General features: G+C 40.0%; 1 protein-coding gene across 1 annotated transcript; it reads left to right on the top strand.

Annotated features, from left to right (window-relative positions):
- The first annotated feature begins 11,590 nt into the window (after positions 1 to 11,590).
- On the top strand, positions 11,591 to 23,805 carry ndufc1 (NADH:ubiquinone oxidoreductase subunit C1). Its single transcript, XM_072256223.1, has 4 exons — positions 11,591 to 11,763; positions 17,505 to 17,608; positions 20,291 to 20,374; positions 23,546 to 23,805. The coding sequence occupies exons 1-3, from the start codon at positions 11,718 to 11,720 to the stop codon at positions 20,348 to 20,350; spliced, it is 210 nt and encodes a 69-aa protein (XP_072112324.1). The 5' UTR covers positions 11,591 to 11,717; the 3' UTR covers positions 20,351 to 20,374; positions 23,546 to 23,805.
- The last annotated feature ends 115 nt before the right edge of the window (positions 23,806 to 23,920 follow it).

Below are 23,920 nucleotides of genomic sequence, written 5' to 3' on the forward strand. Positions count from 1 at the left end.
AAGTTTTGTCATCAGAGCCACTTATGACCTCCTACCCACACCCCAGAACCTGAACCAGTGGTGGGGAGAAGACCCCGCTTGCTCTCTTTGTCAAGCACCCGGATCACTAAGGCACATTTTAACAGGATGCACCACGAGCCTCACCCTGAAGCAGTACACTTCGCGGCAAAACCAAGTTCTCAGACAGCTGGCATCAGTCTTGGAACAGAGGCGAATCATCACAAATGCTCTCCCACAAACATCGGCAGGAAATGTCCACATTACATAATTTGTACCAGCAGGCCAACCTCCAGAGCACCATATAATATCAAAAGATGTAAGCATTCTGCAGGTTGCTCGGGGTTGGAAAATGGACGTGGACTTGGAAAAAAAGCTTGTGTTTCCCCCAGACATCGCAGCTACAACAATCCAGCCAGACATGGTCCTGTGGTCCACAACAGCCAAGCTGGCATATGTTGTGGAATTGACAGTACCATGGGAAGATGGTGTCGAAGAAGCTTATGAGAGGAAAAACACCAAGTACTCTGAACTGGCAACTGAAGCTGCCCAGAATGGCTGGAAGACCAAGATTTTCACTGTAGAAGTGGGATGCAGGGGATTCGTTGCTACATCTACGACCAGTCTATTGAAGAAGATGGGGGTGAGGGGTTACTCCCTCCAACAAGCGATCAAGTCCTTGTCAAATGCAGCAATTGGATTTGGATTAAAAGGAAAGACAACAACTGGGCTGCAAGATTTGGATTAAAAGGAAAGACAACAACTGGGCTGCAAGATGAAGACAGGAGGGTATGGAACTGAGGGGGCTATATCTGGGTTGCCAGGTAGCACCGTTGAGCCTTCTGGAGTCGTTGTGGGCTTATCAACGAAACGTCAAAGAAGGAGGGTGCCCACCTGATGACCCCGATGACGTACCTACCCTCCCTCCTTGTCACCACTCCAAACCCACTGCCAACATCGAGAGTGCCAACTTACCATAGGGCTTGAAACATCAAGTCCTAGTAGCTCAACTCAAGATCTTTAATTTTTTTTTCTGCTTATCCTCTGTATTGCCTGACAGTCACCAACCTTCAAATCAGACTGATCTGGCAGGTGGAAAAGGAATTAAATTATTACCTACAGTTGAGATGTTCAAAGTTCAGAATTAATGTAATATCAAAATACATGTTTGTCACCATATACAACTCTGAGATTCATTTTCTTGAGGGCATACTCAACAAATCTAATAACCATGATGGAATGAATGAAAGACCACACCAAAAGGTCAGACAACCAGTGTCCAAAAGATAACAAACTGTGTGAATACAAAAAGAAAGAAAAAAAGAAATCATCATCATAAAAAATAAATAAGCAAAAAATATCATGAACATGAGATGAAGAGTCCTTGTGGGAACAGTTCAGTGATGGGGCAGGTGAAGGTGAGGGAAGTTATCCTCTCTGGTTCAGAACACTGATAATTGAGGGGTAATAACTGTTCCTGAGGCTCCTGTACCTTCTTCCTGATGGCAGCAGGCAGAAGAGAGCATGACCTGGATGGCGGGTGTCCCTGACAATGGATGCTGTTTTTCTGCGACAACGCTTCATAGAAATGTGCTCAATGTTGACCAGGGCTTTAGCCGTGATGGACAGGGCCGTATCCACTACTTTTTGTAGGCTTTTCTGTTCAAGAGCATTGGTGTTTCCATACCAGGCTGACATATAATCTATCAAAATTCTCTCCACCATACCTCTATAGAAGTTTGTCAAAGCTTTAGCTGCCATGCCAATTCTTTGCAAACTCCTAATGAAGCAGAGGCACTGCTGTGCCTTCGTAATTGCACTTACATGCTGGGCCCAGGACAGGTCCTCTGAAAATGATAACACCGAGAAATTTAAAGCTGCTGACCCTCTCCACCCCTGATCCCCTGACAAGGACTGGCTTATGGACCTCTGGTTTCCTCCTCCTGAAATTAATAATCAGTTCCTTGTTCTTGCTGACAATGAGTAAGAGGTTGTTGTTGTGGCACCATTCAGCCAGATTCTCAATCTCCCTCTTCTGTATTAATTCATCGCCACCTTTGCTTCAGCCTAGGACAGTGATGTCGTCAGTAAACTTAAGTATGACATTGGAGCTGTGCTTAGCCACACAGTCATGAGTGTAAAGTGAATAGAGCAGGGGGCTAAGCACACAGCCCTGTGGTGCACCTGTGCTAACAGAAGTCGTGGAGGAGATGTTGATGCTAATCTGAACTGACTGGGGCCTACAAGTGAGGAGATCAAGAATCCAATTGCACAAGGAGGTATTGAGACAAAGGTTTTGAAGCTTATTATTAGCTTTGAGGGGCTGATAGTATTAAACGCCGAGTTGCAGTTGATAATGAGCATCCTGATGTACGCATCTTTGCCGTCCAGTTGTTCCAGGTTCATCCATTACTCCTCCCCTAACATGTTTGAACATGTGTATCAGTATCAAAATCAATGGTTCAGCAAAGTTTTGAAATTCCTGTATTTTAACTTCATTTTTTTTTTCTTTTTGCCTCATCCTGCTATTCCTAGATTCCAGTTTAATATGGGTATTATTATTATTGAAATTGAATTAAGGTAGGAGTGAAAGATGATGTTACACATTGGTGTCTCACTTGATAATTCTTTGATAAGCTGGAAAAAATGGCATAAAATTAGCCAAAATCTCAAAAGAGCACTAAACTACTTGAATAATCATTCCTGTTACTGCCATTGCCTGTCCAAATACTACTCAAAAATCATATGGTCTTTGGGAAAATGAGTCAGAATTTCCTTAATTATCCACATAAGAAGTCCAGTAACTTGGATTTTCTGTTTCGCATGTGGAAGATAGAGGGATCTTTCTTGAGTTCATAATTTTGTCTGCACTGGTCAATTCAACTTGGTAATTGTGAACAGTTACATTTCTTAGCAGGATATTAAACACATGCAAAAGGGCTAATCATATCCCACAGATATAATATTGCATTATCATTGCCCAGGTGGTTTAGTTTAATCAACTTTGCAGACCAGAGATTTAATCAGCAACCTTTATTTAGCTCACCATCACAGTAAGCAGTACATACCCCCAAGAAAACAGGGAAACAAAGTATATTTGTTGAAGCAAAGTTCTGTTACATTTTTTTTCAGTTCATTTCTAGCAAATAAGGGTTTCAACTTAGTTATTTATTATTTATGCGGCAATATTTGAAACCACAAATGTAGAAGGAATATTGTGGTGCACAGACTTACTGCAGACCATCTGTCAGAGAAAATTTACAGATCATAGAATTGTACAGCCGGTATTAATGCCATCTCTCAGCAGTTGGTCACTAGAATATTTATTGCAATGAAAGTGATGCAAATTTCCATTCATTAATGCAGGCATGCCAGACGAACATTCAAAGCAAAGATCAGTTAAACAGTCCATCAGTAACAATAAACACGCACAAAGATGTGTTAGTTGGATGTGGTTCAGTATGGAAATAAAAATGATCAATTGCAGACACATCACCAATGTGAGTTAAACCAAATGAAATAAACCAGAGCATTTTTGCAAAATGATTAATAAGGGTTCATTTAAGTTGTTCATTTTATGCAAAAGACTAAAAGTAAGCAAGATACCTGTGTTAAAATAAACTAATTTGAAGTTGTGAACATGTTAGATCATTGCAATTTAGCAGAGTTCTAAAGACAAATACAGGACTGATTAAAACATTTTCTCCAGCCAGTATGTTTCACTCCCTGTTGAATTATGTTTGCTTTCCAAGTGTATTTGGCCTAGAAACTGATGTACTGGCTACAGGGTTTGCTATATAGTCGATATGCAATTCAAATATGAGTATGTTCGTGGATAGTGGAAAATATTGCATCCAAAACTGAAAGCAGAACTTGGGGAGACACAATTAGATGTGTCAGCAATCCAGGACTTATCAGCAATCTTCAGTGAGGGTGATGTGGGATGATCCTGTCTGAACAAGGTCCTGATTAATGACCCAGGAGGAGATGTGATGATGGCCCCTTGGGGATGAGAGATTAACCTTTCCAGGAAAATAATGGCTAGCACTCACAAAATGCTGGATGAACTCAGCAGGCCAGGCAGCATTCATGGAAATTAGTTCCTCCAGCATTTTCTGTGTTACTCTGGATTTCTAGCATCTGTACAATCTCTTGTGAAAATAATAGCACATTCTGCACAAAGGTTTGATGCACAAAATAAGAACTTTGAGCTATTGCATTTGGAATATTGTGTTCAGTTTTGGTCACCCTGCAATGGGAAAGATGATATTAAGCTGGAAAGAGTGCAGAACAGATTTACAAATAAGTTGCTAGGATTTGAGGGGCTAAGTTATAGGAAGACGGTGGACAGGCTGCTATTTCTATCCTTGGAGAGTAGGACACTAAGATGTGATCTTATAGAGGTGTATACAATCATGGGGGGGGGGGCATAGATAGGGTGAATGCACACAATATTTTCCCAGGGTTGGGTAATCAAGAAGTAGATTCAGGGTGAGAGGAGGAGATTTAATAGGGACCTGAAGGCAACTTTTTCACCCAGCGTGATGTCCATATTTAGAAAGAACCGTCAGAGGAAGTGGCTAAGGCAGGTACATTAGCTACATTTTCAAGGCATTTGGACAGGTATGTGGATAGGAAAGGTTTAGAGGTTTAAGAGCCAAATGCAGACAAATAGGACTGGAGTATTTGGGACGCAAACAACGGGAATTCTGCGGATGCTGGAAATTCAAGCAACACACATCAAAGTTGCTGGTCAACGCAGCAGGTCCTGACGAAGAGTCTCAGCCTGAAGTGTCAACTGTACCTCTTCCTAGAGATGCTGCCTGGCCTGCTGTGTTCACCAGCAACTTTGATGTGTGTTGCCTGGAGTATTTGGGAATCTTGTTTGGCATGAACCAGTTGGGTCCAATGACCTGTTAAGAGTAAAACATAAATCATATAAGTCCTAATGAGGGATTCTGACATGAAACATTGATGTTCCTTTCCTCCAACCCACTGAGTTCCTGCAGCAGACTATTTGTTGCTCGCATTCCAGCAGCTGCAATCTCTTGTGTCTCCATAGATCACATGAAATGTGCAAGGTGAATTACAAACAGAAGCACACAAATTTCAACAGTGGCAAAATCACACCTTGAAATTGTTACAATCACATTTATTTCTAGAAAAAAAATATTAATTTCCAGTGTTGTAATATGGCAATTTTATATTGTTAAGTTGGTATTCTTAAATTAAAACAAAAAAGTCCTTTCCCTGATGTATTCTTTTGAAAAAACTTCATATTTAAGCTCAGAAAAATACTGCACCCAAAACTTTTTAAACAGTAAATCATTTTCATTCATTGTTTTTTAAAATACATCCTAATCCAGTTAGTCCCACTGTTCTCTATATCAGCCGGTTCAGCAGGCAAGAAAATGAACTTAACAAAAGTACTAGCTGCAACAATCATTGCTAGTGTAGAATGCTCATTGTACAACTACCTAATATACTTACTATGACACAGGAGATCATTTACCTCATTAAGATTGTGCTGGCTCTCAACAGAACAATTCACCCTATTCCCCTCCTTACTTTCCCTGAAGCATATTCTTTCTCACTTCCCATCAACTCCCCCAATTGCCGTTGCTACACTAAGGGCTAATCCAGAGCAGTGAATTAATCTACCAACAAGGCTTTGGACATAACCAAGAAATCAGAGTAACCAGTGGAAACCTGTATAGTTCGAGATAATATTAAAACTCTACACAAACAGTGCCCAAGGTTTGGGTCTATTCTGCATCCTTGGATCTGTAAGGGATCTATAACTGTAACTGCTATGCTATATGTGGCTTTATACAAAGTCAATGTCGCACTGGAGTTGAAACATTGTCACAATACATTTATTTTTGTTTTCCTTCTGTAATATCTTTTTGTCCAACAAATTGGCTTAATGTAATATCATTGATTTAGTACTTATAGAAGTGGAGTTTCATGGGTGCCAATTTTAGGATGTAGAAGCTATCATGGCTACATCTAAATGACGAGGCAGAGACTATCTCATACTTGGCATCATTTTATGAACTGATAACAAGTTGATTGGGAGCAAAGGGGTCAGGAGTGAACGTAGAACCAAAGGTTGGAGGAACTGTGATTATAAGCAGATAAAGGCATGTTTAATAATGCAAAACTGAGATTACAGGCTATCCTTTTAAAGAGGGGCTAATTATTATTTGACCTTGCCAGTAACAGGACAATTAGTCCTTTGACTTATGTTATTCTTTTCTCACTGCCAGTGTTATTTGCTTCACTTGCTGTTACATGCTCTAGACTTAAGTAATGTTGGAGGATTCAAGATGAGCACATGATTCTCAAGCAAAATAAACAAGGTTAAAAGAGCAATTCTTAAAGACAAGAGAGTCTGTAAATTCTAGGAACAGACCCAAGATTCCCCTGGTCCTTACTACCACCCATGAGTCTCCATATTCAGCACATAATTTTTCTATCACCATCTCGAATGGGATCCTACCATTTAGCACATCTTTCTCATCCCCTCACCCCACCCCTGCTTTCCATAGATATCTCCATGTAATCCCTTGTGGACTTGTCCCTCTCTACTTCTCTTCCTCCTGAGTTATCCCCGCAAGCGTTATAAGTGATATCTTCCCCAACACCTCCTTCCTCACCACTATTCACGGACCCAAACAGTCCTTCTAAGCAGGGGCGTATCTGCGGAAAATAGTGCCTATGGCAAGCACTGAAATTGCGCCTCTGTCCAAACATCTGACACCCATCTTTTAGATAACTTTACCATAATATCAGCTCAAAAATACAAGTCAAGCTCGTTAATCTTTTAATTAACAAATTATGGCACTACAGTACATGAAAATTATAACTGCACCTTCCTTGCTTTCACTGATGCAAATTGGTCTATGATGTGATCAGAGTCAGTTTTTTCAGTTTCTTCTCTTTCTACGCTCAGCAGAGCAAGACCACAGAGTCTGCCTTGACCCATGGAGGCTCTCAAATATGGAACTATTAGTTTTAACTTACTGAATGATCTCTCACAGCTGGCGATAGAAACTGCAATGATTAGCATTATCTGAATAGCAATGCGAAGATTGGGGAAGACACTCTCATCTCCATACTGAACAATAAATTCAAGAAACTCTTCAGGTCTTGATATTTTCATGTTGACCTGCCTTGATAGCAACATTCTGCAATCCAAAATTTCTTCATATAGCTGCTGTCCATCAACATCAGAGCTGTACAATTCACCCAAATGTTCTCACTTCTTTAGGTTGTTACTGTTGGCGCTGTAACACAGTCCCTTGACATTGAGAAGGAACCCAAACTTGGCATCAGTGTCATGCAAACGAGCGAACCTTTCGTCCATTTCTCTGTGAAGACGGTTGAGTGTTCCCTTCATGATTCTTTCCATTTCTTCCTCAGCTGTTAACCCAGCCTCTCTCAAGTTCTCATCAGCCATTCGTTCCTTTCGTCTCTGATGTCTTTCAGCTCCACTTTCCTTCTTTGTGAAGAAACGTTTCATGGTCTTCTTACAGAATGCTCTGAAATAAGGCCATCCCAGTGCTTCTCACCCATGATAATCAAAGACAGATCATACATCTGAAGAAAATTCTTTTTTCACTATCTGAGGATGGCTTGTCTGACTTTAATAGAAACTGCTCAGTGGTGCCCAGGGCACGTGCCATACCTTAGATATGCCACTGCTTCTAAGTGAAGTGAAGCAACATTTCACCTGCGAGTTTGCCCAGGTTCAGCCTCCTCCGTTAGTGAGACCTGATGCAGATTGAAGACCACTTTGTCAAGTACCTTCACTCTGTCCACAGCAAAAGACAGGATCCCCCCAGTGGCTACCCATTTCAATTCGACTTCCCATTTCTATCCTGACATGTCTGTTCATGGCCTCCTCTAGTGCCATGATGAGGCCAAACTCAGATTGGTGGAGCAACACTTCATATTCCATCTGGGTAGCCTCCAATCTGATGGCATGAACATCAATTTCGGTAACTTCTGGTAATTTCTCCCTTCCCCTCTCTTTTTCCCCATTTCTTTTCTGGTTACCTCTCACCCCTTTCTTCTTCTCACCTGTGCATCACCTCCCTTTGGTTCCTCTCTTCCTTCCTTTTCTTCATTGGTCCACTGTCCTGTCCTATTAAGAGTCCTTCTTTTTCAGCCCTTCACCTCTTCCACCTATCCCTTCCAGCTTCTTACTTTATCCCACCCTTTCCCACCCTCACCTCGTCTCACCCTTTTCCACCCACCTAATTTCCCCCTCACCTGGCCGCACCTATCACCTGCTGTCTTGTAATCCTTTCCCTCCACCACCTTCTTTCTCTGCTTCTACCTCTTCCATTCCAGTCCTAATGATGGGTCTGGGTCTGAAACATCAACTATTTATTCTCCACCATGGATGCTGTCAGACTTGCTGATTTTCGCCAGCATTTTGTGTCTGTTGTTAAACAAAACAATGGTGATTTGGACAGCAGTGAGATTCCTGATGATTTTTAGTTATGGCGCATTTAATTCCTAGATCCTGGGAGGGTCCATGTATTCCTCTGAGCTTTGTAATCAGCTATGCATATTACAGAAACTGACCTTGTTAGTAACTCACAGGCCCAAAGCACAACTTTCCAAAATATATCTGGTGTTTGCTCCCTTGGGGAAGGATTTGGGTTTCTTTCAATTGTTTTGCGGTGCTTGCTGTTCAAGTCTCAGAACCATACAGGAGAACAAGGATCACAGTTGCCTTTAAGTCCTTGGGCTTTGGATCCCAGTCCTGATCTTCCAACAATCCTTTGCCTTAATCCACCAAAATAGGTGGTGCATTTAACAGACATCCCATCTCTCCCGGGAGTCTTCTGCATATCGGTAGCAGCTCCCTGATGTCTGCACATTATATACGATATCCCGGAAATCAATTTTTTAGAGAGGGAGAGGAAGAGGGAAAAAAAGAAAGAGAATGAATGAATCCTGCTTGATCTTTCTTTGTGCTAAGTAGACCTATCAGTTTCCTCTGTGGGTGGGCTTTACAGTCGACCTCTCTCTCTCTTCCGTAGTCCATCAATTCAGTTACTGCCGTCTGTAATGACGCCGAAATCAACTGGACAACTGTCGGTGATGAAGTTCAAAAGCCTGGCAAAGGAATTCCCAAGGCTGGCGGTGACAACCTGACTACGTGAGGCTGTCCTATACAGGCAGGGCGCGTTGGCGTCTTAAGGGGGATTAGAGTAGGGTTTAAATTGGAGCAAAATTCCAAAATGGTCCCCTAAGACATCTCTAAAAACGCACTCGCAGCAAGCAAATTCTTCGGGGTTACTTCCCTGAAACACTTCCACTTACAGATACATAAAAGCCCGCGATGGGCTGGGTTTAAGCGCAGCCGTTTTTGAAGAGAAAATGATTTTAATAAATATCCGGACCCCACCGAGGTCTCGTCATTAGGACAGTGAACTGCTTACCTGTGCTGTGCACTTTATATGCATTTTGAATTACACTTTATCAAATAATTTCTACAATCACTCTGAGCACCGGTGCCCCACAAGGCTGTGTACTCAGCCCCCTGCTGTACTCACTGTACACCCATGATTGTGTAGCCAAGTGTCCATCAAACTCAATATTTAAGCTTGCTGATGACACAACAATTTTAGCTGTATCTCGGGTGACGATGAGTTTGAGTACAGAGAGGAAATTAAGAACCTGGTGGCATGGTGCGAAGACAATAACCTCAACGTCAGCAAGATGAAGGAATTGGTTGTTGACTTCAGAAGGAGTAGCGGACCGCACGACCCAATTTACATCGGTGGTGCACAAGTGGAACAGGTCAAAAGCTTTAAGTTCCTCGGGGTCAATATCACAAGTGACCTGACTTGGTCCAACCAAGCGGAGTTCACTGCCAAGAAGGCCCACCAGCGCCTTTACTTCCTGAGAAAATTAAAAAAATTTGGACTGTCCCCTAAAACCCTCACTAAGTTTTATAGATGCACTGTAGAAAACATTCTTCTAGGGTGCATCACAACCTGATATGGAAGTTGTCCTGTCCAAGACCGAAAGAAGCTGCAGAAGATCGTGAACACGGCGCAGCACATCACACAAACCAATCTTCCATTCTTGGACTCACCTTACACCACACGCTGTCGGAGCAGTGCTGCCAGGATAATCAACGACATGACCCACCCAGCCAACACACTTTTCGTCCCTCTTCCCTCCGGGAGAAGGCTCAGGAGCTTGAAGACTCGTACGGCCAGATTTGGGAACAGCTTCTTTCCAACTGTGGTAAGACTGCTGAACGGATCCTGACCCGGATCAGGGCCATACCCTCCAAATATCCGGACTCGCCTCTCGGTTTTTTTGCACTACCTCACTTTCCATTTTTCTATTTTCTATTTATGAGTTATACTTTAAATTTTTAATATTTACTAATTTTTACTATTTAATATTTGTAATCCAGGGAACAGGAGGCGCAGAATCAAATATCGCTGTGATGATTGTATGTTCTAGTATCAATTGTTTGGCAACAATAACATATAAAGTATAATATGGTAATATATTGTTTTATGTGGTGTGCGTGATATATCTATTGTGGCTACACTGTGGTCCGGACAGAGGTTGTTTTGTTTGTGGACAATCAGCCAGATGACAATAAACTTGAACTTGAAGATACAGAACTTCTAAATCACTCATTTAAAATCCCCCATTTTGATGTAAAAAAGTACATTCTGATCCTGACTACTGCAGGATGTGTGCGTGTGTGTGACTACTGATGTATATGCAATGGGACATTGAGTGAATGGATGTTAAGCTGCGCACACCTGTAATAAGGATACACCTTATGCTTTTATTTTTTAGAGACCACAACATATTAGGGAGGCTAAGCATAGGGAAGGCTGCTCAAATATTTCACAGTTCTTTTCAGCAGAAAACCAAAGTCTGACAGAGAAGGTCACTAGAGCTGAGGTGTACTTTACATCTTTCATTGTTGAACATAACCTGCCATTCCAGGTGTGTAAGCACACAGACAAGCTATTCAGGAAAATGTTTCCTGATTCAGAAATAGCAAAAAACTATGTCTGCTCATCAACCAAGACTGCAGCTATTGTGAACATGGCACATTAAGACAGAATTCAGAAGTCAGCTGTCTCACAAAACACTTGTAAATCTGATGTCTTGCAAAATTAACAAATTCATTGACACAGACTGCTATGAGTTTGAGACCTCCCTGAAATGAGTTTTTGCAGGGTGGGATATCTGATTTAACAATCCAAACCTGCCTTCTCTGATATGACTCCTGAGATACAGGAAAGGATCCACGTTTTCTGCAATCTTAGCATGACCTTTCCTGTCGGGAATAAAATAATACTGCCAGCTAATAGCATCTATTTCATCTCATGGACCATATTGATATTGACCATACTATCAGTGCTCTCCACGGCTTCGGTCAATTCAGTCTTTCAGTCTCCGCATTCTATCAAGGAAGGACATATTAATTTCCACTACCGCTGCCATTACCACTAAGAGCGGGTGCAATTTCAAACGTCCAGATAAGAGCGACGGAATGAGAACCTCCCCTGCAGCTCCGCGATTCTCACTGAGGGCGGATCGTCAGGCGGCGGAGTGGCCTGCGGAAGCCCCGCCCATCAGACAACCCGGCCGGCGTCAACCGACCGACTTACCGATTGCTCGATTCTGTGTGCGGTGCTGGTAGCTTCGGGTCCGGTTGAGGGATGTCGGGTCCTCGCGCTATACTGAGCTCGTCCAAGGTGTACCGGGGTGAGGAGCACACGACGGGAGGGCCGGGGCGACCGTGTCGCTGAGGAACCAGTAGGCCTGAGACGGGAGGGTGGAAGCGAGTGACGTCGTCCTTGGCCCGGGCCCATATCGGGGGATGAATGCTGTCCTTGTGCTGTGACCTGGGCCGAGGGTGATGATTTTGTGGCCGGCCTCGGACACCAGGCATCGGGTGTTATTGTCTCTGAGGCGGGCAGAAGCAGGCGCGGGTGTGCAGTTTATGTCGGATACGTGTCGACCTGAATTCGGCTGACCGCCTACCCAGCAGCAGTAAGGGCTAAAGCTGTAGCAGGCCAACTGACCTCTCACAGCCCATGTAAAGCCCATTTCTCCACTCTCACCCTCGCAAAATCGTGTTGGTGTTTCAGTAATATCACTGCGTTTTTATTGACTTCTGTCTCCGTCTGCTAAAGTTTAAATTTGACCTTTTGTTATTGTCAGCCTGTGTTCCTTTTGTGATTTTTTAAAAAATCGTCTTCCAACGCTAAATCCCTTTCTGTGTTCTCATATTCTTGTTCTTTTCTGAAAGAGGAGGGGGCTTTTGTTGCATTAACTCAGTTCTCCAAATTCCTCCTCTTATTTCATCATTATCTATTCTCCCTCATGTGTCCATCTAATCCATCCTGATTCTTCTACCAGCCATGTAGGTTAGTGGTAACATATAGTAGCCATTTGGCTACCAATGTGCCTTTGGGATACTCCAGGAAACCAAAGACCAGGGCAAACACGTGCACAGGGAGAATGTTCAAACCATACAGGTTGTGCCCAAAGTAAGGATGGATTCTCAGTTGCTGGCGCTGAGGTAGTAGTTCTACTGTGTCACATGTGTTGCTCACAATATTCCTCCTGGAAAAGGTTATTCTCATTTAGAGGAAAATGAAATGAGGTGGAGTTGGGGGGTAGAGAAGAAGAGAAAGTTGCTAACAATACCACCATCATCTCTGCAGGTGCACCACAAGACTGTTCTTAGCCTCCTCCTCTGCTCATTCTGTACTTGGGACTGTGTGGCTAAGCATAGCTCCAATGCCATATTTAACTTTGCTGACAGCACCACTGTCGTAGGCCGAGTCAAAGACCGAATCAGCATATAGGAGGAAGATTGAAAATCTGGCTGAGATGTGCCACAACAACAACTTCTTACTCAATGTCAGTAAATCCAAGGAACTGATTATTGACTTCTGGAGGAAGAAACAGAAGGTCTTATTGGGGGGCTAGAGGTGGAAAGGGTCAACAACTTTAAATTTCTTGGTGTTATTTCAGAGGATCTGTCCTGGAACCAGCACATAAGTGTAATTGCGAAGAAAGCACGACAGCGCTTTGACTTTCTTAGACGTTTGCGAAGATTTGGCTTGTCTAAAACTTTGACAAACTTCTATAGATGTGTGTTGGAGAGCATATGGACTGATTGCATCATGGCCTGATATGGAAACACCAATGCCCAATAGAAAAGCCTACAAAAAGTAGTGGATACAGCGCAGTCCATCATGGTTAAAGCCCTCTATGCCATCCAGCACATCTACATGGAGTGCCATTGCAGGAAAGCAGTATCCATCATCAAGGACCCCTATAATCCAGGTCATACTTTCTTCTCACTGCTGCCATCAGGAAGTAGGTACAGGAATCTCAGGACCCACACCACCAGGTTCAGGGAGAGAAATTACCCTTCAGCTATCAGGCTCTTGAATAAAAGGGAATAACTTCACTCGCCCCATCACTGAAATGTTCCCACAACCTATGGGCTCACTTTCAAGGGCTCTTCATCTCATGTTCTCCATATTTATTGCTCTTTTTTGTTATTGCACAGTTTTCTTTTGCACATTGGTTGTCTGTCCTGTTAGATGCGGTCGTTCATTGATTCTAAATGAATGTTAGGGTTGTATACGGTGACATGTACTTTGATTATAAATTTACTTTAGAAGTCAAACAACAGTGGGAATTTGCTGGAACTCGTAATAAAGAACATGTTGGAAAGTAATATGATTGAGCAAAGTCATCTGAGCTTATGAATGAGAAATTATGTTTGGTTAATCTATTTGATTCCTTGAGAATGTTTTTACTGGAGAAGATGAAAGGATTGAGTATTTTTGTTCTGTCATAAGGCCTTGGGAGTAATAGCATTGGAGGTCATTTGGCATTGTGGCTTGAGAGTTGGTGAAAAGATAGGAAACAAAGGTTGGGAAGGCTGTGCAATCTATAACAATTTGGCTGAAGGGACCAATTATAAGATTTCCAAGTTTGCTGATGACTTGAACCTAAATGGAAATGTAGTGAAGAGAATTCAAAGAGGCTCCAAGAGGTTTTTAAACAAATGTGAGGTTATTCAGTTGTAGGAATAATAACAACAGTGGAACGGTGAAAGATTAGAAAGTGTCAATATCCAAAAGGAATATCAGATTCTTTGTGGAAAAGAACATTAAAAGCTAATAGTAAGGCCTTTATTTCAAGAGGATTTGAATACAAGAAATAAGTGTCTTACTAAACTTGAACACACCTTGGTGAGACCTTATGTGAATTTTGTGAAGAGCTTTGGTCTTCTTGCCTAAAATATGATTATACCTGCTGAGAGAGAGTACAGCAAAGTCACCAGACTAGATTCAGAAGAGTGAATAGGCTAAGCCTGCCTTCTGTAGAATTCAGAAGATCGGCAGTTGACCTAATTGAAATGAACAATATTCTTACAGAATTTGATGGAATAGATTTGGGGTTGATATTTTTCCTGGCTAAAGGATCACAGTTTCAAAATAATCCTGAAATACGGGAAATCTTTGACACTTGTAGTTGGTGAATCTGGATTTTTTTACTCTGGAAGATGATGGAAGTTCAGTTATTGATTGTCTTCAACACAGACTTTGCTGTATTTCTGATTATTCAAGGAATTAAGATTTGCAGGAAAATTCTACTGAGGGAGAAGATAAGCCCTATTGACTGCAGCAGCTAGTTAGCCTATTCCTGCTGTTTATGTTCTGTGTTCTTTAGATGAGATGAGTTCCTATGTGGTGAATTATTGGGAATTTGATGCTATGAGGGAGATGGAAGCAGATTCAGTTAATTGTAAAAGGGAATTGGATAAATACTATATCTGCAAAAATTTGGATGGGATTTGTTGGATTATATGTCAAAGAATCATCTCTTGTGCCATCAGATGGCTGTAGTTGTTGGATCATAAGCCCATGATGTTCTTGCCAGAGTTCCTTGGTTAAATGTCCCGGCTCAATGGTATTTCCTCCATCACAAATCACAGGTGGGGTTGTACAGTCAGTTCCGTTCTCTTCACAATTTTTCATGATGCAGTTACCTTGGTACACATTTGGCAAAAAAATTCACTGCATTTGATTTAGTTTAAACACAAGGTTCAGCAAGTTTGGTAGCATCCATGGAGAGAGAAAGGCATAGTTAACATTTCAAGTCTGATCAACAGGTTTATTGCCATGTTCTGAAGCTCACTATTGAACAGAAAAGCAAGCAGACAATCTATACCTCCCAAAGCAGATTGAAGGTTGAGTATATTTTATCTCATGGGTAAACGTTTAAAAAATCTTCTGAAATTAAACTGTATATTAGAATTTAGCTGAAATGTTTTAACATTGGAATAAAATTGATTGTAAAATAGATTCATGTATGACAGTTAATATGTAAGGACAATGGAAATGTTTTAAAACCCGCCTCGGTCTTAAATGTGTTGAAATAACAAATTTGGGATTAAGTGTAGTGCATGTGGGATGAAATGCCTCAGGTAAAGAGCTGTATCTTCTTGAAAGCGTTCAAGTCTGTTTTCTTATGGAAGCCAGGAAATGGATAATGCCTTGATATTATATCTTAATGGCAGCATGGACTATTGGTTTATTGTATGCTTGTTTCTTTATATTTAAACACATAAAGATAAAATTTGTGTTGGTATTTCATTATTATAGAATGCATTCAAAGGCCTTTGACGACTGGCTGAAATTTCTTTAACCCTCATGTTACTTGAGGGTTGCTCTCTAATCAAGTGTTGATATAGTAATTGTTTCAGCACAAAGTATTAATGATTACTCTGAGGGAAGCATTCCCCGTATACAGAGATGGTGATAACACTAGATGAGAAAAATAAATCTTCCATTTGTTTTGGGTTGCGAGTTGAAGCTGTTTAACTCTTGGATGTGTGGATGGCCAATCACGATTTTTTTTATACGAATTTGCTTTTTTAAAAAAGCAAATTCCTTGACTATGTCCTTGGTCATCGGGGATTTTTCAGGGCTAGGAGCTCACTAGTTAATACTTCTTCAACAAAAGCTTTTACTGCATGTATATTTGTATTGAAGCACCTTCATTAATGCTGTTCTTTATTTGCAACTAACGCATATTTAGCAGATGTCACATGCAGTGCAAAATTGAAAGATGTCCAGTGTTTGACCAGTACTTGTCCTTAAGACTGCTGAATCATTCAATTTTTATAATCTTTGATGACACTTACAGTCACCTTCCTGCACTGTGTTATCTTTATTCTGATTCTCTACACCAGTGCATGCACCCCTTTTGTTTCTTTGCATGATAAGTTAACTAAACACGTTTTATTCTTGTTCTGCATTAGTTATCTATGCTGTCTTTACAGGCCAGGTTTTTAATCTGTGTTCATGTTCTGTGAGGTTGGGGAACCTAGAAAAAATGTCTACAGAATTTAATTCTCTTGTCCTGACTACAAATGGAAGACCTGCTTCAGTGGAAATGAGTGAAATATGAGCGATAGATTGTTTATGAGAGGAGTGTCTACCTTTAGAATCCTAAAGTTTGTTTGAGAGGGTGGACAGTTGGAGGAGGTCTGGAACCCTTAGATAGAGGAATTTAAGTAGAAGGGAGGGAGAGGATGTGTTTTTGAAGAAAGTATGAATTATTTATAGCCTTTTCTCATAAAATTTCATACAAGTACAAGCAGATCTTGTAAGCTTCCTGAATTTGCATTTAATTTGGAGCCATCACAAAATTTTGAGAGGCGTGGGGTAGGGTAGTTAGGATTTTTCTCAGGGTAGAAATGTCAACTATTAGAGGGCGGTGAGAAGGAGAAAGTTAAAAGATGTGTGGATCAAGTATTTTTTTATATAAAATAGTAGGTTCTGGAAGAGGATGCCAGCGCGGTGGCAGAAGAGTACATTAAAGTGGTGTTTAAAAGTCATTTGGACAGATAAATGTGCAGGGAATGAAGGAGTATAGATCATGTGTAGGCAGAAAGGTTTGCTTTAATTTAGAGTCATGGTCAGCGTAGACATTGTAGTGCAAAGGTTCTGTTGCTGTGCTGTAATGTTTAATGTTCTGTTTTCAACTATAATAGATCTGAAAATGAAACAAAAATTGATGGCATAAAGCAGAGATGTTCCATAGTGGGCAATTTCTCCAATTTTTTTAATGACATCTTTATTTGTGAAATATAAATCACTGTGTTGTCTAGCTATGAAGTATTTAAAAATTGAGACCCTTGGGTTTTCTTTCTTGAAGATTGTGACATATGTTGAGTTGTGAATTTAAGATCCCATTCCTAAATAAATAGCTTTTATTAGTGGTCCGTCGGTATTTTCAACTTTTTAAGTAATAAGCTTAATGTCTTCAACAGGAGTTCAAGTTGGGAGAAATGGCTAGCTTATTTTTCCCTGATCTTGGATGCATTTTTGTACAAACATGAGGTATGCTGTGACAATGTAAAGTTTATGTTATCTCATGAAGAATGATTGAAGTACCATTTCTGTTTTCAGTTTTGACTCGTTCTGCTTTCACTGCAAGGAAACCTGACTACACAAATCCAAACTGGCTAAGAGTTGGCCTGGCATTTGGCAGTACAATAGCATTGTGGACTCTAGTAAGTAATACTGTAGAAGTAAAGGAAAAAGATGCAGGGTTATTTGTTACAAATGTTGATATTTTACCCTTGCATTATTGCCCATGTGAAAACTTAAGCTGAAAAGATTACATTGTATTTTGCAGCATTTTTTGAGGCTATATTTTCCAGTTTGGAAATGAGCAAGAAATTTTAACTTGAGGAATGAGTTTTAATTCTAGTAGCCGTTTAGATAAAATGTAAAGTTTAGCTTTACATCTTTAATCTGTTGAATTTCGTATCATTATAGCCTTACAAACCCAATAATTTGTTTTGCACTAATCTTTAAATACTCAGCATGAGGGCTTGTATCCTGTCTGAGTTATCAGACTGAAATGATCTCAGGCAGAAGTACATTGCACCCAGTCAGCTTTTATTACAGGATATGTATATACAGAGCTGTTGTGATCTTTTTAAAATAAACTGAAACAAAAATGTTTTAGATACTGGGAGCCCCAAATTAAAAAAAAACAGTAGTAGTCAGCAAGTTGACTATCTGTGGAGATAAACAGTGATTAATATTTTGGGTTAATGATTATAGTGTTTATTTTGAGAGAGAACAGATACTAAACACCACAGGCAGCAAGATATCCGAAGGCTAGCTGCAACTGGTTGAGGCTGGCTGGTTCGTGTGAGTGAACAAGGACTGTGGATGAGAGCTGGGTTTAAATAGGCTGCAGGTGATGAGTTGTAAATGAGTGGCAGGTAATTCCTGTTAGCTAGGTGGAGACTGAGGGAACCTATCATACAACTATTATGTAGTTGTTCTGCAGCAGTATTATAGTGCAAAGACAAAATCATTATAACATTTAAAAAATAGTGCAAAGAAAAGGAATCTGAGGTTGTGTTCATGGACCATTGAGAAAGTAAGTGATGAAGGGGAAGAAGCTATTCCTGAATTGTGGTCCTACAGGCTTATTTACTTCCTTCTTGATGGTGGTAATGTGCCAACGACGGAGCTACAACCCTCTGCAGTTTCTTGCAATCCTGTGCATTGGAGCCTCCATATTAGGCTGTGATGCAACTAGTCAGAATGCTTTTCACAGTATATTTAAAGAAATTTGCAAGAGTCTTTGGTGACATACCAAATCTCCTCAAACTCCTAATGAGGGAGAGCTGCTGGTGTGCCTTCTTTGTGACTGCATCAATGTACTGAGCCCTGGGTAGATCATCTGAGTTTTTGACACCAGGAACTTGAAGTTGCTTACCCTTTCAACTGCAGACCCCTAATGAAGACTGGTGTGTGTTCTGTCAATTTTTCCCTTCTTGAAATCCACAATTAATCTCTTGGTCTTGCTGATGCTGAGTTTGAGGATGTTGTAGTGACACCACACAACCAGCTGATCTATCTCACTCATGCACACCACCTCATTGCCACCTGAGATTTTACCAGCAACTGTTGTGTCATCTGCAAATTAATAAATGGTGTTTGAGCTGAGCTTAGCCACACAATCATGAGTATAGAGAGAGTAGAGCAGTAGGCTGAGCACACGTCCTAGAGGTGCACCAATGATGATTGTCAACAAGGGGATGATGTTATTACTGATCTGTACTGCCAAAGCTCCCAATGAGGAAGCTGAAGATTAATTTGTAGAGAGAGGTACACAGGCCCAGGTTTAGAAGATTGGTGATTAATACTGTGGGGACAATGGTATTGAATGCTGAGCTGTAAAGGATAACTGCAGCCAGTTGTATGTTTTGCTTTTGTCTGGGTGCTCCAAAGCAGAGTGGAATGTCATTACTTTACAAGCATAATGGAGAACCTTCAGCTTGTACCATTCAACGACGTATTCCACTTTCTGACCTCCACTAATTTAAATAGTCCTTCTACATTTAATGCTTACTTTGAGTTTTTCACCTCTTTACACCTCCATCTTATAAGTGCCCTCTATAACCTTTATTATACATGGAATTACTCACGGGGACCATAGCTTCATCACCAGTAATGCTTCCCAACCACATTCTGCAAAGCTAGAATGAAGTTCCAAAAGCATCCATTCGTTTTCCTAAGTGTTTAAATATTGATGAGGGTGTCAGGTAAATAGTCTCTTTGACCTTGAGTGACTGAAAATTAAGCAGAAAGCTGTGATTTTTAAAAATTTGACCCAAAGATTTCAAAATTGAAATAATTAAAACTTAATTCCTTTATGATAAATGAAATAACATAGGATGCCGGAAACATTTCTTGTCTCGATACTTTTCGTATTTTCAGTTTCATTATGTCCTTCCATTTTGGATGTAACTATATCTTTTGTCTGGAAATCTGCGGCATTAAAAGCTGTGCTTCCTCATGACCTACATTGTCCGGCAGGGACCATATTGTTTGGAAGTGGTCATATGATTTTTCCTCAACCCTATTCCTGAATATTGAAGGACATGAAAGTGCTTTGGCTGCTGCTGTAGCAAAATTTAGTGATACAAATCAGAGACTGACATTGGGAATCTTCTCCGTCTGTTTCAGTGCCACATTAATTTTGCATTTATTCATTTAGATCACAAATTCTGCAGGTGGCAAAACAAACTGTTGAAAGTGTGATTATATGTTTACAGGATGTAGAGCTTACTTATGTTACCAACAGCTAGATTATTCATTATGGATCCAGTAAATCAACTGTGCAACATGTATAATTAAATGTTTATTGTACTCATTCTGTTAAATGTCAGCTCTTCAAGCAACATAATCAGGATGTTCAAGCATACAAAGCACATCATGGAATCGAATAATTGACTGTCTATCATGTAAAACAAGTAAGGAATTTTTAATTTTGTTTTGTAATTAGAATATGAAATCAAAAGATATAACAACTATTGTTTTAGATGCTGCTTAGAGCTATCTTGTTCTGAAGAAGCTATGATCAAACTGTATTGCAATTTCCTGTCTCTGATGTTAATGGATACTGTTTGGTGCTGTACCTTTTCTTTAATAGAGTCATTATTATTCCTGACATTAGAATAAAATTATGTTCATGCTCTCTATTCTTCAAAAGTTACAGTTAAGTTTATTGTCATAAGCACAGTTGCAACGAAAAAATTGCAGCCACATCACAAGCACATACCATCATATACACAATATTCACAAGAAAATCATGAATTAAACATAAATACTCATTTTTTTTTTTACAAAAGATAACATAATTTGAACAAAACCAAATGTCCATTTTAGTACACCATCTTCAAAACTTTGAATTTTGAACTCTTTTGAATGTGCTTTTGGCTGATAAAGCTTTGTCATCTCTCTCAGAGCACCCCATTAAATTCTCATTATCAGTTTATGCCAATGCATATATTACAAGAAGCTTTCTCTTCCTGTCCTTGATCAGACTGGAGCCTTCAATGTGGATAGTCTTCTATCCATGATCTTGTGGATAAAACTGTACTTGTGTGGTTCCATAGTTTTCTAGTGATTTGAAATTGGAGAACCGCCCATGTTGGCTATTTTTGCTCCTGCACCGTTTCCTTTGGCTCTCCTTCTATTTCATTCTTTATGCTGTTCTCAATTACATTATCTGAAAACAACGTATTGACAACAAAAGTCTTAGGGTAAGCACTTTTCTCAACCCCTCCACTATCTTTAAATTATGAGACTGCTTTTGACTTTGAGTAATGGGTGAACAGATGGTACTTGTAGTTAAATATTAGGAAGACCAAATGTACTGTTTTCTGTTCCCAGCAAAAGCTGTTCTCTCACCCCAAATTCTGACAACAATAAAATACCCTGGAATGTTACGTAGCATTAAATATGCTGCAGAAATACAAATTGTTTTTCTGGTTGCTGGGAACATGTTATTGTGACCCAGTTTGTAAAAGGGAAATGTCTTAAATTGCTGGAAGAGTTTCACCATACTGGTCCCATGTGAAATTAAGTGAAGCACTTATCTCAATGGTAAATTCATTAAGGGACATAAAGGGGGGAATTGAGAATATTAATACAAATGAAATTAAATGTTACGTAAGTGAACATTCCTTCAAATAAATGAAATGTAGAGACAAAATTCCTACAATCACATTGCAAATCATTGGATTTGGCTTTGAGGATTCTTACTCTTCAAAAGAAAGTAAGTAAATTTATTATCAAAGTAGATACCTGTCACCATATTACCCTAAGAGTCATTTTCTTGCAGACAAGTAGTTCATAAGAAATATTAAGATACATCTTAACATGAATACTGGTTTATAATCCCAGCATTTTAATTGATTCTCAGATGGAATTCTCAACTGATAATATCATTAAAGATATCTACATCTCTCTCTGTTTCAATCAGTCTGCTACTGAAAGCCTTATCCATTCTTTAGCTTGCTGTAAACTTGAGGTCATAGAAAGGTCCAAATTCTCAAGTCCTGTTCATACATTACTATCTGCAAGGCTTATTGATTCAGAATCAGGTTTATTATCACCAACAAGCTGTGGCTCTTTGGTTCCAAAATAAACCATTTTAAGATCTTCATTTTCATGTTGTATAACACCAGGAGAGCCCATGCAGCCTTTAAGCCTGTTTTACCATTGAATTAAACAATGACAAACCATTATTTTTCAGTAATGTGTGGATTTACTGCCTTGTACCTTTGGGCCCATTTTTTCTTGTCTAATTTAACTCCTTTGCCCTCTTACTGTTGAACATGTTTGATTTGAGGTTGATGTGCTGAAGCTTGTCCAGTACCTTGATTAAGGGGTCATGATTCAGTCTGGTTGGTAACTGACAGTGGATGGTTTGAACATGCATCAAGATCTAACATAATCCTGTCCTTGTGTGTTTTAGATACAGTGTTACTTCTCGTTGTTTTAGTCTGATATTTCAGAAATGTTGAAAGACTTTCATGTCAAGTTTGTTATCACTGACAAGTCACATAAATATATTATAAATTATAATAAGAAATAGATATTAAAAGTTTGATAAGTAATGAAAAAGAGAACAAAAATATTGAGGTTCATCATCCATTCAGAATTTTGATGGCAGAGAGGAACTTGTTCCTGAAATGTTGAGTGTTTGACTTCAGACACCTATCCCTCCTCTGATGGTTGCAATAAGAAGGTGGCATATCCTAGGTAGTGGGGGGTCCTTAATGATGGATGCTGCCTTTTTGAGGTATACCTTTTGATTGAGTTTACTGCAGCTTGTTCTGATCTTGTGCAGTGGCCCCTCCACACCAGCCTGTAATGTGATCAGTTAGATTGCTCTCCAAAGTAAATGTGTAGAAATTTACAGGAGGCTTTGGTGACATACCAAATCTCCTCAAAATCCTAATAAAACATAACTGCTGCTGTACTTTCTTTGTAATTGCATCAGTATGTTGGGCCTGGAGTAGTTCTTCGGAGATGCTAACACCCAGGATCTTGAAACTGATTATCCTTTCCACTGAAAACCATCAATAAGTTCTGTGTAATTTCCCATGACTTCCTCTTCCTGAAGTTCAGAATCAGTACCTTGGACTTCATGATGTGGAATGCAAGGTGGTTGTTGTGATGCTACCCAACCAGCTAATCTATCTCACTCCTGTACATCTCCTAGTCACCATCAGATATTCTTCCTACAACAACTGTGTCATTGGCAAATTTATAGATGGTGTTTGTGCTGTGGCTGGCCACACAATCGTAGATGTAGAGAGAGTAGAGCAGCAGACTAAGCACGTTTGCTTGTGGTGCGCCAGGGATGGTTGTCAGTGAGAAGATGTTATTTTTAGTTTGCAGTGACTGTGGTCACCCGACGAGGAAGTCAAGGATTCAGTTGCAGAGGAAGGTATAGAAGTCTTTGATTGGTTTCCAATGAGAAATAAAATGGAGATTTTATTTTAAATTCCGAACAGTAATGGTACATGGCCACCTGAAATAGATCACCAAGTGGTCATTTACCTATTGAGTCTTTGAGATAAATCTTCAAATAAGAAAGAGAAAATTATGAACTACATGCTTTCTTTCTGCAGTTCATCGAAGTATTTAAAGGACTGCCCTAGATGTACAACAAAGTCAGTGAAATAAATCGGCAGGGAGAAGATACAAGCTGCTCGACAAATAAAGGAACCTGAATGACGATTCATTCTGGATTAAGCAAAGAAAGTCTGTTTGTTTCTGCTGTTCTTCACACATTATCAACTTCATAGTAGCTGTTATATTAATTGGGGATGAAGCCCTCTGGAGTGAAATGAAATGTTCTTGTGGTAAATAAATGTAAAAGAAGATCTAATCCAGTGTTATACCTGATTTATTTATGGATGCAGGCCATTAAGTTTATTTTACGAACTTTCTTTTCTCGAGAATCAATCACCTTGGCCTCTCCTATAGAGTCCACTGGTACCATT

Source organism: Mobula birostris, chromosome 4 (assembly GCF_030028105.1).
Source record: "Mobula birostris isolate sMobBir1 chromosome 4, sMobBir1.hap1, whole genome shotgun sequence".
Classification (NCBI taxonomy): Eukaryota; Metazoa; Chordata; class Chondrichthyes; order Myliobatiformes; family Myliobatidae; genus Mobula; species Mobula birostris.